Source organism: Lepus europaeus, chromosome 2, assembly GCF_033115175.1.
Source record: "Lepus europaeus isolate LE1 chromosome 2, mLepTim1.pri, whole genome shotgun sequence".
Taxonomy (NCBI): Eukaryota; Metazoa; Chordata; class Mammalia; order Lagomorpha; family Leporidae; genus Lepus; species Lepus europaeus.
Window position 1 is genome coordinate 126,632,420 of NC_084828.1, and position 13,670 is coordinate 126,646,089.

Consider the following 13,670-nt stretch of genomic DNA (forward strand, 5'->3'; position numbering starts at 1 on the left):
ACTGCTTACCCAGGTCATTAGCAGGGAGCTGGATGGGAAGTGGAGCAGCCATGACTCAAACCAACACCCTTATTGGATACTGGCACCACAGGTGGAGGGCTAACCTACTATGCCACAGCACCGGCCCCATAATAATTAACTTCTAACAAAATGAAATTTATCAACAATTTATTTTATTCCAAAATAGTGTACAAAATAATTGGCAGAATGAAAAACCTAAAACTAAATATATTCCAGAGTTTTCTAATCTATAGTGAATTTTTGTTATGTAAAACTGTTTCAAAAACTGAAAGTGTCTTTGGGATTATATGTATTTTGAGTCCTTCATTGGTAAAGTAAGAAAAATTAGGTCTGAAATGATGAGGATTTGAATTTTTAAGGCATAAATGTTTTTGCATAAATTACAAGAACTAAAGATAGTTTTTCATAATAAACAGGTTGTGATTTCTATTTATATTCACTATGTATAGCCAACTAGTGTTTATATCTACTTCACTAACCATGAGTTTTGTTGTTTTTACTTAGCCAAGAGGAAAGGCTTTGAATTCAATCTATCATTCCAACAAAGTTATGGAATTTATAAAATAGCACGTGAAGATTACTATGATGATGATGAAAATTCCATATCCTATCAAAATCTGATGAACTATGAGTGTGAAACTACAAAAGACTGTCAAAGAGACAACCGTAATATCTTCAATACCATAAAAGTCGAAATCAGCACCACACCCTCTCTGGACAGCTCCACACTGAGAGGCATTAACAAATGCACAAATACTGATATTACAGAGGCCAAACAGGATTCAGACAAAGATGAGAGTGTGTTTTCTGACAAAAGAGAAAGTGATATTAACTATGAAGAAACCACCTTTTTTGAAGGGCCAGAGAGAAGGCTATCTCATGAGGAGAATCAGAAACCAAATCTTTCAGACTGGGAGTGGTGTAGGAGTAAATCAGAAAGAACGCCTCGTCAGGTACAGTAAAGGTTGCTCTTCCTGTGAAACTAAAAGTGGCATTAAATATAAAAGGCATTAAAAAAACCTCTCCATTGAATATTTCATTCAGTCAAGTCAAAGGTTAATTTTACTTGCCTAAAATTTCAATAATAATTTATCTCAAGGTGTCTTTTGAGGGATTTTTTAATTTCTAAAAATATTTTACATTTGCATTTAGAATCTAGACATTTTTGGAATCATCAGAGTCAACTGAGATTTTTGAGAATGGTAAGGCATTTTATTTTAACTTCAACTGATCTGTTTAAATTCAGAGAAGATACTCAGAACTCATGCTGTGAGTTAATTTGTTTAATTAGTTAACTTGCAGATTTTTCCTTTCCTGTGTTCCAAACGCATATCAAAAGTCCTCAACAGAGGTTTTTTTTCCTTATGCGCAATGATACTTATGCAACTAGACATGAGGGGTATTGTCTTATGAACTATGCTAGATAGCTTCCCTATTTGTCCAGTGGGAACCAGTTGCTCCAGTACCCAGAGAAGAAAATAAGATTTATTCCAGAATATATTCTGGTGAGCTTTTTCAAGCCCTGCTGAATGTCCTATCTCCTTAAAGATGGGGAAGTGTTTTTATAATATTTTACAGAACTGATAGAATTTGCCAATAAGTCATTTCATCCTCTTCTAGATTCCAGCCTGCCTAGAATAATGAAGGATACTTTTTATTTTATTGAAATTGCAGTGTGATATTGATATGAGATAGTTCTTTTCTCCAAACTCTCATAAGATGATAATTAAAGTTGACCTTGCTCTCTATACTATTGATTTCTGAGGAAGAAAGCCATTTTCTACATGATTTCATAGAAATAAGAATCTACTTGCCATTCATCTCTAAAATCAAAAACATAATTTTAGAAATATTCTGCTAGGAATGGTGCATTCAGTGATCAAAATATAACCATATAGCACCAAACTATGAATATAAAGAGAATAATCAGAAATTTTCTTTATTCTCATGGATTTAGTAAAACTACTAATCTCACTCTGATGTCATCTTTTGAAAATAAAATAGTGAAACAAAATATACAAAATACATTATTAGAAAATATAATTGTACATACTGTTTACTGGTTAATAATATCACAAAAATATCAGTAAATATTTAAATAACCCAGTATAAAGTGGAGGTCAAATATTGCAAATTTTCAATACAATTTGGTTCTACATTTAAATGGGGGAATTCCTACACATTCATTAATCTGTTCATGCATAATCTAAACTTCCTGTTTTTCTCATGCTTAAAAATTATATAGTATTCAAAATGAAATGTGCACGCATGTGTGTGTGTGTGTGTGTCTCCCAAAACTCTGGAGCTATTTTTTGTGCTAGTACCCTACACCTTAATGCTTATCCCTTAGTGGTTAGTTATCTTGAATCTCACTCATGCTTTTTGTTGTATTATTTTATCACAAATGAATGTACTTTTAATAGTATTTTGCTTAGTTTGGCTAATTCTGAGCTTTATAAGATAGCATTATTACTATATGTAGTATTCTAGTACTCACTTTGCTTACTGAACATTACTTTAAATGACTCCATTTTCTAATATATCTTGTCAAAACTTTTGGAATTATTATCTCAAATATCACAATGTATAGCCGTCATTCAAAAGTCTTGGCAGATGGAGCAGATGTTTGGCCTTGCACTCAAGAAATGCATTAGGATGCCCACATCCCATCTCAGAGTGCCTGGGGTTTATTCCCAGCTCCAGCTCCCAATTCCATCTTCCTGATAATACAGACTCTGAAAGGCAGTAGATGACAGGCTCAAGTTTTTGGTCACTGTCACCCACAAGGGAATTACCAGCTCTTGGGTGTGGCGTGGTCCAGCCCCAGCCATTGCAAGAATTTAGGGAATAAATGAGCAGATGGGAATCTTCTATATGTGTTTCTGTGTGTGTGTGCACGCACCTTTCAAATAAATAAAAATCTAAAAAATGAAAGTCTTGGTTATAGTTTACAAAATACAATTAAGTATACCTAGAAATGTGAAAGTAGCAGACACTGTTAAAACATAAGTACATTGTCTTATGAGAATGATGAACTACAATTTACTCTCAATTTCTATTTAAATTTTAATAAATCACATGCTATATGAAAAGTAGAAAAGTTTAATCTATCCAGATATTTTTCGCCTATAAAGATTTTCTTCTTAAATAATATTTGAACATGTGTAATGAGCAATAGTTCAAGAAACTTACACAAAATGATGGCTGTGGAAAATAATGATTAATGATAAAGAAAAAAATAAAATATTCAGGAAAGGTAAACCTTCCTATCTCCAGAAACTAACTAAAATGAAGTGAAATAGTATAATAAATTTTCAAACAACAGTAACAAATCTTTAAACTATAGACTGATATTGGTATGACCTTCCCTTAGCAAGATTGTTTATGGTCATTAATATTAGCATGACAAAATTCTGAAATTACAAAATTTCAAAACATTTTAGATTATAGAATTATAATAGCAACAAAACACAATTAGGGATCATAAGCTTAAGAGAAATTCCATAAAACCCAAGACAGATTTTAAGTCCTATCCTATTCTTCAGCAGCAGATGATACATGGCAGTTCATGGTGACTGAGACAACACTTCATTTTTACCCTTTTCTTCCAACCACTTTCTTCACTTTGAAAACAATGTTAATTTATGTATGTTAAATAGTGGTACATTAAACTGTGGTAGACACTGCCTGTACTCTGTGAAACCCTTCCTCTTTGGATTTTTAAAACCTTTATTTCATAAATATAAATTTCGAGAGTACAACTTTTGGATTATAGCAGCTTTTCCCCCCATAACCTCCCTCCCACCTGCTACCATCCCATCTTCTACTCCCTCTCCCATCCCATTCTTCATCAAGATTCATTTTTGATTATCTTTATATACAGAAGATCAACTTGGTATATACTAAGTAAAGATTTCAACAGTTTGCACTCACACAGATACACAAAGTATAAAGTACTGTTTGAGTAGTAGTTTTACCACTAATTCGCATAGTACAACACATTAGGACAGAGATCCTACATGGGGAGCAAGTGTACAGTGACTTCTGTTGTTGATTTAACAATTGACACTCTTATTTATGATGTCAGTAATCACCCAAGACTCTTGTCATGAGCTGCTAAGGCTATGGAAGCCTCTTGAGTTCACAAAGTCTGACCTTATTTAGACAAGGCCATAATCAAAATGGAAGTTCTCTCTTCCCTTCAGAGTAAGGTACCTCCTTCTTTGATGGCCCGTTCTTTCTGCTGGGATCTCACTTGCAGAGATCTTTCATTTAGGTCATTTTTTTTTTTTTGCCACATTGGTTATACTTTCACTTAGGCTCAATTGATAACCTCATATTAATCATGTGTGTTAGTTCTTAGTAGTTTAAAAACAGCAGATTTAGCAGGCGCCGTGGCTCACTAGGCTAATCCTCCGCCTTGCGGCACCGGCACACCAGGTTCTAGTCCAGGTCGGGGCACCGATCCTGTCCCAGTTGCCCCTCTTCCAGGCAGCTCTCTGCTGTGGCCAGGGAGTGCAGTGGAGGATGGCCCAAGTCCTTGGGCCCTGCACCCCATGGGAGACCAGGAGAAGCACCTGGCTCCTGCCATTGGATCAGCGCGGTGCGCCTACCGCGGCGGCCATTGGAGGGTGAACCAACGGCAAAGGAAGACCTTTCTCTCTGTCTCTCTCTCACACAGTCCACTCTGCCTGTCAAAAAAAAAACAAAAAACAAACAAACAAAAAAAAACCAGCGGATTTGATTTCAACTATAATATGTGAGCTCTACTTTATATTTTACATTATATTTTGCTTAACTTCTTTATTAGAGTTTATGTTATTAAGTGAATTCTCAGTTGATCTGGATGGAAGTCTTAGTAGCAGTAAGAAAATCAGATCCAGGTTAAGATATTAAAAAGATGGTAGTAGAATGGTTTTAGTAGATTTAAATATGGTTCAATAAATTTTATGAGTTAGAGGTGTTTGTAAGAATAAAATGTAGTGTTAAACTTGGTCACACACAATTGTTTCTTTTTTGAACCTCTAATAGAATCTTTAAGGCTTACTACTAAAATATTCAGAAGGAATAATCAGAAGTGTCTGTTTTTCAATTGGCCACAGTATGATTGTTTCTGAAATAAAACCATGATTTTCTAGAACCACCAGCTTTTTAACCATGAATAAATAAAAATGGACTTATAAAATAGTTTAGTGACTTGAGGGTGATCACTATTTTTCTCTTTTATACTTATCTCATAAAATTATCCACAGATTCCATATTCTTTCTTTTTTTATTTATTAAACTTTAATTTAATGAATATAAATTTCCAAAGTACAGCTTATGGGTTACAATGGCTTCCCCCCTCCCATAACTTCCCTCCCGCCCGCAACCCTCCCCTTTCCCGCTCCCTCTCCCCTTCCATTCACATCAAGATCCATTTTCAATTCTCTTTATATACAGAAGATCAGTTTAGTATATATTAGGTAAAGATTTCAACAGTTTGCCCCATATAGCAACACAAAGTGAAAAAACTACCGTTGGAGTACTAGTTATAGCATTAAATAACAGTGTACAGCACATTAAAGACAGAAATCCTACATAATATTTTTTTAATTAATTAATTTTCTATGCCATTTCCAATTTAACACCAGTGTTTTTTTCATTTCCAATTATCTTTATATACAGAAGATCAATTCAGTATATAATTAGTAAAGACCTCATCAGTTTGTACCCACACAGAAACACAAAGTATAAAAATACTGTTTCAGTACTAGTTATAGCATCACTTCACATTAGACAACACATCAAGGACAGATCCCACATGGGGTGTAAGTACACAGTGACTCCTGTTGCTGAGTTAACAATTTGACACTCCTGTTCATGGCGTCAGTTATCTCCCTAGGCTCTAGTCATGAGTTGTCAGGGCTATGGAAGCCTTTAGAGTTCGCTGACTTTGATCTTCTTTTAATTTCTTCTTTTGGAGTTCTATAAATGTACTTATTATTATAAATCAGAAACAAAGATATGTTGTTCCTGTGCCAAATTCATCTATAATTCTAGCATCATAACACCTGAAAGATGAAAAGTCCCTCTCTGCCAGTAGAATGTAAAATGACAGATTCTATAACAGTTCTCAAATGAGGCACAAAGCAGGAAGGGTGGGGTTTGAATTTGCTACAGAATAACTTAGCTTAAAAGATAAAGTCAATAAAAACTAATTTTAAAGTCATCTGAGAATCAAGGAAATTTTAGACACTTTATCGAAAATAGTTTTGCAAATTAAAGTTAGGTTATGTCTTTTTCTAACAGAGTTCAATGGCAGCATCAGTTTCTATATTTTGTTATGTTATTTGCATAGCAAAGTATAGAAAACAAAAGTCAATTATATTATTTTGGGTTCTTTAGACCTTCTCAAATTTTAGTATGCATACAAGTCAAAAGAAGACTTTTTTTTTTTTTTTGACAGGTAGAGTTAGACAGTGAGAGAGAGAGAGACAAAGAGAAAGGTCTTCCTTTTCCGATGGTTCACCCCCTAAATGGCAGCTACCGCCGGCGCACTGCAGCCAGCGCACTGCGCCGATCTGAAGTCAGGAGCTAGGTGCTTCTTCCTGGTCTCCCATGCGGGTGCAGGGCCCAAGCACTTGGGCCATCCTCCACTGCCTTCCTGGGCCACACTAGAGAGCTGGACTGGAAGAGGAGCAACCAGGACAGAATCCGGCACCCCAATCGGGACTAGAACCCGGGGTGCTGGCGTCGCAGGTGGAGGATTAGCCAGGTGAACCCCGGCGCTGGCCAAAAGGAGACCTTATTAAAATACAGATTATGACTGAGTAGTTATATGGTGAGACCCAACATTCTGCATTCACAATAAGCTCAGATGATTCCTCTGCAAAATCAAGGTTCCACCTCTGGCTTACAGAATCAAATCCCCTAATTGGATAATATGCACATTAAAATATAAGAAGCACTAGTTTTGACTTTAGTCCCTAGAGAATGGATATGAGTTTGAAAAGCAAGGCAGAAATAGCACTTTCCATGTAATATATGTCCCATAAATTAACATAAGACTAGAAGAAAATATCCCAATACATGTATCTCTCTCCTCTTCCTAACAAAAAGCATCTTTTCCCTTTTCACTATTAAAAATATAAAACAGTACAAGATGTTAGTGCTTCCTGTGACATTGTTAGCTTACTAATTGCAGAAGGTTAAACTTGTCTCTGAGTAATTTTTGACATTTTCACCAGAAATGACCACAGTGGAAAAATCCACTTATCACCTCCTATTTGTAGCCTCCACCCAGTCATCCTAACACAAATGACTGTCTGCAGCATCGATATTTTATTTATGACTTCATCCATTTATTTGAAGTGATAGTTCATTACTCACTGTTCAGAAACCTGAAAATTGTTACACTGCTTTCTTTCTAAAATATTTATAATTTTTATGATTATAAAATACATAATTATTTTGGAAAATTTTGAAATTGATAATAAGCAAAGAAAAAACAGATAATTGGAACCACCAAGACTTAAACATGGCGTACATTTTGTCATATAAAATATTAAGCTCTCTCCCATGCATAAATTTTTACTTCTAACAAAAATAGGATCCTGCTGCATATATTGTTTTGGAATCTTCTTTTCTCTACTTAACAATAAAATTTTCACCTCATTTAAATTGTTCAAGTCCTTTGTGTCACTATCTGCTGTTGATAGTATGCTGAAAACCCATTCGTAAATGTAAATTTCTTCTCAAGTATTTAAAGACCTGGAAGTTGAAGCTAAGAGAATTTTATTCTAAACTAATTTGGATATTTCATAATAGATTTCATGATCCTCACAGTGTACATCATTTATTTCAAAGAGCTAACATCTTTCTTTCTAAAAATACATGGGGATTAGTATTGGATGAACGCATGTGTGTAAACCTATAATTCACCCTTTAAGCTAAGAATTCTGTAAATATTCATGCCTTATGGAGACATAAACAGCTCTATGTTGAAACCACCTCACCATGGCTTGCATCTCATCTATGATTTCCTATTAAATAGTTACCCCTACTTGAACTCAAGTTACTAAGAACTCAACTATATTTAAGGTTTATTTTTGTTTTTTTGTTTTTTGTTTTTTGTTTTTTTACAGGCAGAGTGGATAGTGAGAGAGAGAGACAGAGAGAAAGGTCTTCCTTTTTGCCGTTGGTTCACCCTCCAATGGCTGCTGCGGCCGGCGCATCTCGCTGATCCGAAGCCAGGAGCCAGGTGCCAGGTGCCTCTCCTGGTCTCCCATGCGGGTGCAGGGCCCAAGGACTTGGGCCATCCTCCACTGCACTCCCGGGCCACAGCAGAGAGCTGCCTGGAAGAGGGGCAACCGGGACAGAATCCGGCGCCCCAACCGGGACTAGAACCCGGTGTGCCAGCGCCGCAAGGTGGAGGATTAGCCTGTTAAGCCACGGCGCCGGCCTATATTTAAGTTTTTAAAGTGAACTAATTTTAGGATAACAAGTAAGTTGAAGAAACAGTACAGAAAATTTTAGTATATTCTTCATCAGACTCTCTACTGATGCTAATATAACAATAAATCAATTATCAGCAAAATAACAACTAATCTATAGACTTTATTTGATTTTGCCAGTTGTCTTATTACTGTGCTACTTCTGGTCCACATCTAACCTCTGATCACATATTACATCTGTTATGTCTCCTAAGTCTCTTCTAGTCTATACCAGCTCCTCAGTTTTTCTTTCTCTTAAATGACTTTTGACACTCTTAAAGATGATTACCCAGTTTTAAATTGTTTTGTTTCTGGAATATCCTTTAATTTGCAATTGTCTTATGTTTTCCCTTGATTCGATTCAGGTTCTGCATTTTTATAAGAATATAATAGAGTGATTTCGCCCTTCCTGATGTGTTATATCAAGGGGTAATGGTGTTTCTATGTCCTATAATGGTTATAATATTTGTAAAGGTAGTGTCTCTCAGATTTCTCCTTGTAACTTAGGTGTATCTTGTGGAAATAAATTTTAATATTATGCAAATATTCCATTTCACATCATACTCCTGTCAATTTCAGCAGTCACTGATGAATCTTACCTGAAGCAATTATTATGTGGTATTAGCTCCCTCTTTCTGTCATTCCTTAAATAATTATTACTGGAATTTTATTATAAGGAAAACTAGCTATTTCCCTCCATTTGTATCAATATGAACACAAATTTATTTTAATCTATAGGTTATGTCATAATACCATTACTTATTTTATTGCTACAGTTCTTATTTTTATTTACATAAATGGAAAAATTTCATGTATTTCATGTTTTGTCATTGAGAGCTCTTTTGTGTTGGTTTCTGTGTCCATTCTATTATGTAAGCATTATCCTTTTAGCCCTGCCTTACTTTCTGGCAGCACAAGATAAGATTCATCTTGACTTTTCCTTCACTCACCCCCAAACTAATTAGTTTTTCTGGGAGCCTTGGTCTCTTTAATTGGAAAATAGTGTTTAGAAATCAAACATATGAACACCTAGGTGCTAGGTGTACTCATTGCTACAGAAGTGTCTTGCTTCTAGACCCTATCATTGAGAGAGCTGCAAAATATATATACACATTACAAAGTACACAGCTATATTTTATGTCAATCTCTCCATACAAATAATTTAAAATCATGAGTGTATACTGATTTCTCAATTCCAGTACCTACCACAGGGTTTACTTAAGCCTTTCCTTTTTCATACTTGTGATTTCTTTTTCTGGCAGAGAAATTGATTCTTTACTATCCACAAAAATGCTTACTTATTTATGCAATCCTGGTATTCACATAAAGTAATTCTTTTTAATTTTTTTAATTTGACAGGTAGAGTTGTAGACAGTGAGAGAGAGAGAGAGAGAGAGAGAGAGAGACAGAAAGAAAGGTCTTCCTTCCGTTGGTTCACTCCCCAAATGGCCAGTGCAGTGCCGATCCGAAGCCAGGAGACCAGTTATTCCTGGTCTCCCATGTGGGTGCAGGGGCCCAAGCACTTGGGCCATCCTCCACTGCCCTCGTGGGCCACAGCAGAGAGCTGGACTGGAAGAGGAGCAACTGGGACTAGAACCCAGCACCCATATGGGATGCTGGCGCCACAGGTGGAGGATTAACCAAGTGAGCCACGGCACCGGCCCCCCACATAAAGTACTTTTAACATTGCTAACCTCACCTATGCGGAGGAAAATATATGGTATAAAATTGTGTATAATTCTTTTCATTTTAACTTACAGTTAATACATAAAACATAATCCTCCATAATTAACTGTTAGTTCTTCTCCATCTCCACCATTTTGTATTACATTTTCACCTCCTCTCATATCCTCTTTGATTTTCATTATTTGTGTTTCTATATGTGAAACACTTCCAGTTTTTTAAGAGTCAGAACTATATGTAAAAGGTAAACTTTCCTCCTTCATTCCTTCTTCTCTGGTTTCATTTTACTACTGTTTCCATCTGTTCACACCTTTCTTCTCTAAGTATACCAATCGTATACTTCTTGGCTTAATCTTCTGTTTTTCTCTTCCTGCAAACAGGTAGATACATGAATATCTTTTACATCCCCTTATTTCTTGCAGAGGGATACATTTTTGCACTTTTCTCTTTTCACTTAGCAATATATCCTAGATGTCACTCCATATTAGTTCATAGAGATCTTCATTCTTTTTATAGCTGCATAATATATATATATATATGTGTATATATATATATGGATATATTATTGTCAGTTCAACCACTGTCTTTAGGTTATTTCCAGAATTTTGCAATTGAAAATAACGCCACATTGAATAACCTTCTGCATATGTAGTTTGATGTTGTTGATAGCATACCTTCAGGATAAATTCCTAGAATTAGTATTTCTGGGTCAGCAGGTAAGTGCAGTTTTATTAGGAATTGTCAAATTCTTCTCCAGAAGGATCCTACCAGTTTGCACTCCTACCAGTAATTTATGATGAAGAACAATTTCCCCCACCATCTCAGTAACAGGGTATATTGTTATACATTTAAAGTTTTGCCAGTCTTACAGGAAAGATGATATCTCAGGTTATCCCAAATTATAAATACCTAATTATAAGTGGATTTGAATAATTTTTGTGTATTTAAGGGATTTTTTCTAATTATCAGTTTTTGTAAGTTGTCCATTGTTTATTTTTCCTACTTGTATTGGAATTTTCTTCTTTAATATTTCAAATTTTAAGAGTTATTTACATATTACAGACATTAGTACTTTGTCCATGATATATATATTGCAAACAGGTTTTCCTTGGTTTTTCAGCTGTCTTTTGACTTTGTTGATGATATTGATGATATTTTTACCACACTCAATGTTTTCCTTGTTTAGATAAAAATTATTAATATTTTCTTTAGTGATTTGTGGATTTTGAATGATATAAAGCATATTTAAAATGGAATCCCACCTATGTTTTCTCCTAGTACTTGTATGGTTTAATTATTTACATTTGGATCCTGAGATCCATTTGCAGTTTATTTTTGTATTTGGTGTAAGATATGGGTATAATTTTCTTTTTTCAAAGAGGTTGCTTATCATTTATTGAAAAGCATCATTTATTTAAAAGTCAATCATTACAAGTTTGTTTCATACCAGTAAGTCAAGATACTGTCTTCTTATATAACATTTCCATACTTACTTGGGTGTATTTCTGGGTTTTCTCTTCTGTTCCACTATTCATCTGTTCATGTATTGTTACATCATTGTTTTAATTAGACTCTAACAGTGAGTTTCATTGGCTGGTAGGGCTAGCCCCTTAATTTTTTTCTTTTTCATTGTTTTTTATCACTATTCTTGTTTGTTTCTTTTTTCATATTAAACATAATTTCACTTTACCTTGCTCCTAACAAAGTTTCACTGAGAGTGTATTAAAAGAATAAACTAACTCAAGAAAAACTGACATCTTTGTTGTGTCTTATCCTAGAATAAGGATGTCTTTTCATTTGTCTAATTTGATCTTGTACCTCTCTTGAAACCTTTTAATGCTTTCTTTCTATAAGTTTTATGTATTTTTGTTAAGTTTATTTCTAAATGTCGTCTTCATTGTTTCATTCTAAATGAGATTTTCTCTACCATTGTGTCCTCAACAGGCCATTATTTATGTCTATTAAGTATTTTTACTTGTGTCTGTTGTTAATTTTAAATCAGCTACATTTGTAAAATATTTTATTGTTTAGATTAATTTTATAACATCAAGGTTTTCTAAGTATACTATCATAAGACCTGCAAATAGAGATATTTTAGTTCTTTATCAACTATTTTGTCTTTGTTTAACTTCTTTTGTCTGATTGTATAAGCTAATATGAGTATTAACTAATTGGTTCATATTAGTGAGTATTAACCAATTCAACATACCAATATAATGTTAAATATTAGAGATTATGAGCATCTTTGTCTTGTTCCTGGTCTTGGAAACATTTCTGATGTTTTCTCTCTAAGGAAGTTGCTGGCTCTCACAACTTTGTGAAGCAGCTGATTTAAATATGTTATGATGATGATGATAATAGCTAACAGTTATTGAGCACTTGCTGTGTTTCACATGAGGTTTCAAGCACTTTGCATATAATTTTTTATTTGGTATTTACAAAGATTCTATATGTCAGCTACTTTTACAGATGAAAATTTGAAATACAAAGTTAAACCTATAATCTAGGGAAAAAAACTTAGGCCATCTGACCCCAGAAACGTTTCACATACTCACTTCCCCATATGGTTTTGGGAGATTGTTTTGATGGTTAACAAGCCCTTTCAGAAACTGATTTAAAACCTATTCCCCTCAACTGGGCAGATTTTTATCACCTGGGAAATCTTTAAAATGCTCCAATCCTATCCACAGAAACTTTGATTTAATTGGTCTGGAGTAAGGTGTATATGTCAATATTTTCAAAAGCTCCCCATAAGTACATGTTTGTAAAATGTATAGTTACCAAAAAACTTGTATTTAGAATAATTATTTTAAAAAATAACAATAAATTTGTATGAAAACAATAAACAGCCCAATAGAACAAGCAAAAAATACACTGGCACTTCATGTAAGAGGAAACCCAAACAAGAATTTGCAAAGGCAAACCACATCATTAATAATTAGGAAGCATCAATGGAAATAGCAAGAACTGCTCACCCACAAGAATAAAGTAATTTCAAGAATCGTTTAGAACATAGGAAAATAGGAACTCATATAAACTGCTAGTGGAGTAAACTGTCAAAATCACTTGGAGAACAGTTTGGCAGTGCCTCTGAAAGTTCAATATACATAGGCTTCAAACTTCAGCAATGCCACTCTTGATCATATATCCTAGATTTGCACCATGCAAAACTATAACCACTAGTCACTTGTTGTTATTTAAATCTAAATTAAGTTAAAAAGTTGTTTAAATATAAAATCTGTTTCATCAGCTGCACTAGCCACAGCTCAAGGTCTCAATATCCAAATGCGGCTATTAACTACTCTATTAAGCAGTACAAATATGGAGCACTTCTTGTAGTTGTTTTTTTTTTCTTTTTTTTTTTTGACAGTGCTACTAGAACCTGTTTATCTTTCTGGAAACTGTCTTTAATTGCCAAGAAACTTAGGAACATTTAGGAATAAGCATAAGAATGAATGAATTATTGATTTTTTTTCCCAACAGAATACCACA

The 13,670-nt window shown here is 34.4% G+C and overlaps 1 protein-coding gene and 1 long non-coding RNA gene across 7 annotated transcripts in view; one reads left to right on the forward strand and one right to left on the reverse strand.

Moving 5' to 3' along the window:
• Nucleotides 1-13,670, reverse strand: part of LOC133774852 (uncharacterized) — a 294,451-nt gene that overhangs the window by 220,309 nt on the left and 60,472 nt on the right. The window lies entirely within an intron of this gene.
• GPR149 (G protein-coupled receptor 149) overlaps nucleotides 1-13,670 on the forward strand; it is a 75,312-nt gene that overhangs the window by 8,367 nt on the left and 53,275 nt on the right. For all 4 annotated transcript variants that reach the window (XM_062212772.1, XM_062212744.1, XM_062212752.1 and 1 more), the window contains exon 4: nucleotides 526-974. In XM_062212772.1, the coding sequence (XP_062068756.1) occupies nucleotides 526-974 (449 nt within the window). The remainder of the gene's footprint in view (nucleotides 1-525; nucleotides 975-13,670) is intronic.